Source organism: Cryptomeria japonica, chromosome 7 (assembly GCF_030272615.1).
Source record: "Cryptomeria japonica chromosome 7, Sugi_1.0, whole genome shotgun sequence".
NCBI classification, from domain to species: Eukaryota; Viridiplantae; Streptophyta; class Pinopsida; order Cupressales; family Cupressaceae; genus Cryptomeria; species Cryptomeria japonica.
Window position 1 is genome coordinate 316,865,843 of NC_081411.1, and position 4,334 is coordinate 316,870,176.

At 31.3% G+C, this 4,334-nt stretch overlaps 1 protein-coding gene across 1 annotated transcript; it reads left to right on the forward strand.

Annotated features, from left to right (window-relative positions):
* The first annotated feature begins 1,209 nt into the window (after positions 1 to 1,209).
* Positions 1,210 to 3,745, forward strand: LOC131047305 (protein neprosin). The gene is made up of 7 exons (XM_059208615.1): positions 1,210 to 1,368; positions 1,447 to 1,533; positions 2,026 to 2,127; positions 2,426 to 2,590; positions 2,679 to 2,732; positions 2,832 to 3,002; positions 3,356 to 3,745. Exons 1-7 carry the CDS (start codon positions 1,225 to 1,227, stop codon positions 3,743 to 3,745), a joined length of 1,113 nt encoding a protein of 370 aa, XP_059064598.1. The 5' UTR covers positions 1,210 to 1,224.
* Positions 3,746 to 4,334: the final 589 nt, after the last annotated feature.

Sequence of the window (4,334 nt, forward strand, 5' to 3'; positions counted from 1 at the left end):
CAAGCCACAAATCAATGAAATGATAAGGAAATTGACATGAATGGTATCCAAAACAAGATTCACAATTATCAACACCTCTGAACAAGTTGAAAATGACATTCAGAGGAAACAAAAACATGTCGAATTAAGAACTCTCAGCTACCTAATTTTTTTAATAGATCATTAGGGAAAGAGTACCAGTAGTTGTCATAGCTAATTTCAGGCATTCACATATTTTTAATGGTACATTGGATTTTGATTTATTTTTTTTAGTTGTCTTCGTATTAACTGTTTAGAGCTATTGATCTGGCTTCTGGCTATTGGTCTGACTTTTGAGTAGTAACGATGCACGCTGTGGAATCAGTTATGTGCACAAAGGTCAAAAAGTACACATTTCAAAGTGTCTCCTACCTAACTAAAGATGTTCCAGTAACTGTCCACTGAAAATTGCCAGTATTTGTGGACAAATGTCCCAATAGTTTTGCACAAATGTTCCAATAGTGGTGCACAAATGGGCCAATTATGAACAAAAATTTATAAAAAATGATCGACTATTGATACAAAACAAATTTATTAATGGTGTTTTCACTTTGACGACTATTGAGGGGTCACTATGACAATAAGTGTGTCGCTATTGAAACTATGATGGCTATTGATACTCTTCCCCTACTAAAATATAAATTCTATGTGAGCTAGACAGAAATTAACATTATATGTTGTTAAATTCATTGGTTAGTATTGAATTCTTAATAATCATCACTGGCAATGGCATATTTTCATTGTTAGTAATCACTACTGGTAATGACCAGTAGGTCTGATATATGTTTAGATTGATATATGCAGCAATCTAGGCCATTTTTTCAATTGAAATCAGTACCATATTCTTTAAAATTTTAATTAAAATCTAAATTATTAATATTATTAATAGTTCTCCATACACTCATTACACATTGTTAATAAATAATTTTATCGAAAATTATAAATTTTAATTACATCTAGCTTTTATGACATGGGTAAAGTCATCTCAACATGGCAAACGTGGGAAACCCCGTGGGGAGAAATAGAGTTTGAATTGCCAACTACTTTGTAAAATTGACTATTTGGTATGACTAGAAAACTATTATCGACATGTTTTATTTGCAACGGATTTGAAATTAAGTCATCCTATAAGAATTTATAATTGGTTATAAATATACATCCTCAGATCTAATTTGATAGTTTAGAGATTAGTATTGGGCTTCACCAATGGCTTCTCGTATGCTTCAACTGGTTTTTATTTGTGTGCTCTGTGTGCCATTTATGATTTTAGTATCCCCAGCTGAACTGGGCATTATGAGCATCCTCGATTATATCAGCTACATTAATCCACCGGCTGTTCACAAGTACAAAGTAAGCCAATCTCTTTTATATTTCTATTACTTTTTCCCATTTAAACATGGCTATCAAAGTATTTATTTTCTTATGCAGCATGATAATGGAGACAACATACTCTGTGTCAAATTTACCGATCAAATATCTCTCCAGCGTGGTAAACAACAATATGGGTACGATAAGGTAATATGTTACATTCTATGTAGAAATGAGTTTCTTTCAGACTATGACGAGGATAGCAATTTTGATTATCGTTGAGAACAAATTGGCTGATCGATTAAACTCTCTTTAGAAAAAATACTAATTTATAGGATTCAAAATGAATATATAATTGAGCGCAGTATGATTAGCAGGTATATAAATTACTAATTCTTCCTTTTTTAATATTTGTGATTTCATTTTCTATTTTCATGATATAGTTTATTCAGACGGTCCATGTTTGTTTAATCACTAAGCAGGGGTAAGGGTCCCAGTACCGTATAAGATGGTTCATTTTTATATTCTACCTTGAAAACTACTCTTTATGGGTAGTGTAATATACTGAAATTTTTAATGGTTGTGCACAGTATCAGTCAATTGTCTTTATGGGTAATGTAATATACTGAAATTTTTAATGGTTGTGCACAGTATTAGTCAATTGTCGCCATATTATTAATTTAGACTCTGCAATTGTAGAAGAATTCAATTATAGGTTGGAGGGACGCTCAAGCAGGGGACTCAATTAAAAGGTGTCCAGAAGGAACAGTCTCTGTCATGGAGATAAAGCCCGACCACCAGGTAAATCGAATGAGAAATTTAAATATTTTTGAGCAGAAAAAGGATAGAAGCCTTAACTATGGTTCACCAGGTAAATCGAATGAGAAATTTAAATATTTTTTATTTTGATTAGCAAAGGGAAAGTTTATTTCTTTAAAGGAGATCAGTCCCAATGTCAATTTATCATATGTGAATCTCTTTCTTAAAGAAAAGGCCAAAAATTTATCCTAATTATTAATGATTTTTTGTTTTTAAATTTAAATGACTTAGTAAAATGCGATTCTACTTTCAAAACATGACATTTCCTGTTATTTTGAAGTATGCCGTCATGAAATATCTATATGAGGGAGTGTATGGAGCACAAGGAATATTCAATGTATGGCAACCGTATGTGGAATCTCATGATTATTTTAGCCTTAGTCAAATTTGGCTTATCCGTGACAAAGGACTGCCAACAATGCAAACAATGGAAGCCGGATGGATAGTAAGTACTATACAATGTAATTTGTTGAAGGGTGATAATTTTGCAGCACAATCATCTAATATTGCAATCGATTATCCTATAATTTCAGGTCTACCCATCTTATTATGGCGATTCTCGACCAAGATTGTTTGTATATTGGACGGTAAATATGCAATTTGAGCATCATGAGATTTGTCATTGTATCCATGTTTAAGATATATAGTCTGTTTACTCATAAACATATGCTCCCCTTTTCATGCAGGCTGATAATTACAATAAAACAGGTTGCTGGAATCTATACTGTGAGGGATTTGTGATGTCCACAGATTCAAAATACTATCCGGGCCAACCTATAGAACCTGTATCTGAGTATGAAGGACCTCAGATTGAAAGAGAAATAAGCATAAAAAGATTAAGTGACAGCTTCGATAGAGTAGAACATATATTTCTTTTCTGATTGGCAACAAGAACTGCACTCACCCACTTCTCCTAGCTATAGGTTTTATGGTAGGATCCTTATCTTAAGACAAGATCTTATGTTTTTGTTAGAATTTTCTTAAAATATATGTGTAAAATAGTGCAGGAGACTACGTAGACATGTGTAGTGAAATGTGTAGTGAAGAACAAAAATTTTCAATTACAAATACATTTATTTTTTTTATACTTAAAAATTAAAATATAAATTTATAAATTTTCATACTTAAGTAGCCTGATAGGACCTTTATCTTCTTATATTATTGTTAATTTTTCCCTTAATAAATTAACATTAAAATTTTTAATATACAGGAATTTTTACAAGGCGAGGGAGTATGGTACCTATATATACAAAATGAAAGAGTGGGTTATTGGCCTGGATCATTATTTGATTCATTGGCTGAATCAGCGGATCGTGTGGAATATGGAGGGGAAGTTGCAATTTATGGCGATAATGCAGGAACCCCACATTCAAGAACACACATGGGTAGTGGTCATTTTCTTGAAGAGGGTTGGTCACGTGCAGCCTATATTAGGAATATCGAAATACACAACTCTAATGGTACTCTTGTGTACCCTCCAGAAACCAATGGTGTAACAAACTCAAAATGCTATAATTTGGCTACTCATGCTAATCAAACATGGGGTCAGTACATGTTCTTTGGAGGTCCCGGGGGAGATAATCCTAGTTGTGTTAATTGATGATTAGTTGATGTAGGGATACGTTTTATTAATGCATCTATGTTTTTATTATGTAAGCTTATTGAAATAAAGACTCTGAAACTATGAGCTATATTATTGTTAAAATATGTTTAATTAATTTAGGTTATATGTTTTTTGGGTTAGTTGGTTATATTTTAAATTTTAATAGTTCTTTTATTCTATTATTTGTTTAAGGTTTTTACGGTTAGTTGAAAACAAGTTTATATATTTGTTAGTCAGATTATGTAAACTTTTAATGCTAAAAAAAATGAACTAGAAAATCTCGTGAGACCCCTTCTTTCCACTGTTTGTCTACTATGTAAGGGTTTGGGCCCTCTCTTGCTTAATTAAAAAATTAAAATTGTGAACATTGAAAAAATAGCTTACATATATAATGTTGATGACATTAATCTATTATAGCATACATTTTTATTGAATATTTATATATTTAATTAATGTAAATACTTATCATAACAAATTTATAATACATTCATCTAAAAATAAATGTAATATTAATTTAAATATTTATGTGATGATGTTACATTAAATTATGGTTGATCATCCAAGTTTTCTATTAAAATAAACATGG

Excerpts from the sequence above, each read along its gene's own strand:
- LOC131047305 (XM_059208615.1), top strand. The coding sequence starts at position 1,225 with ATGGCTTCTCGTATGCTTCAACTGGTTTTTATTTGTGTGCTCTGTGTG. Across the intron at positions 1,369-1,446 it reads CGGCTGTTCACAAGTACAAA|CATGATAATGGAGACAACAT; the intron begins GTAAGCCAATCT and ends TTTCTTATGCAG. Across the intron at positions 2,128-2,425 it reads AGATAAAGCCCGACCACCAG|TATGCCGTCATGAAATATCT; the intron begins GTAAATCGAATG and ends GTTATTTTGAAG.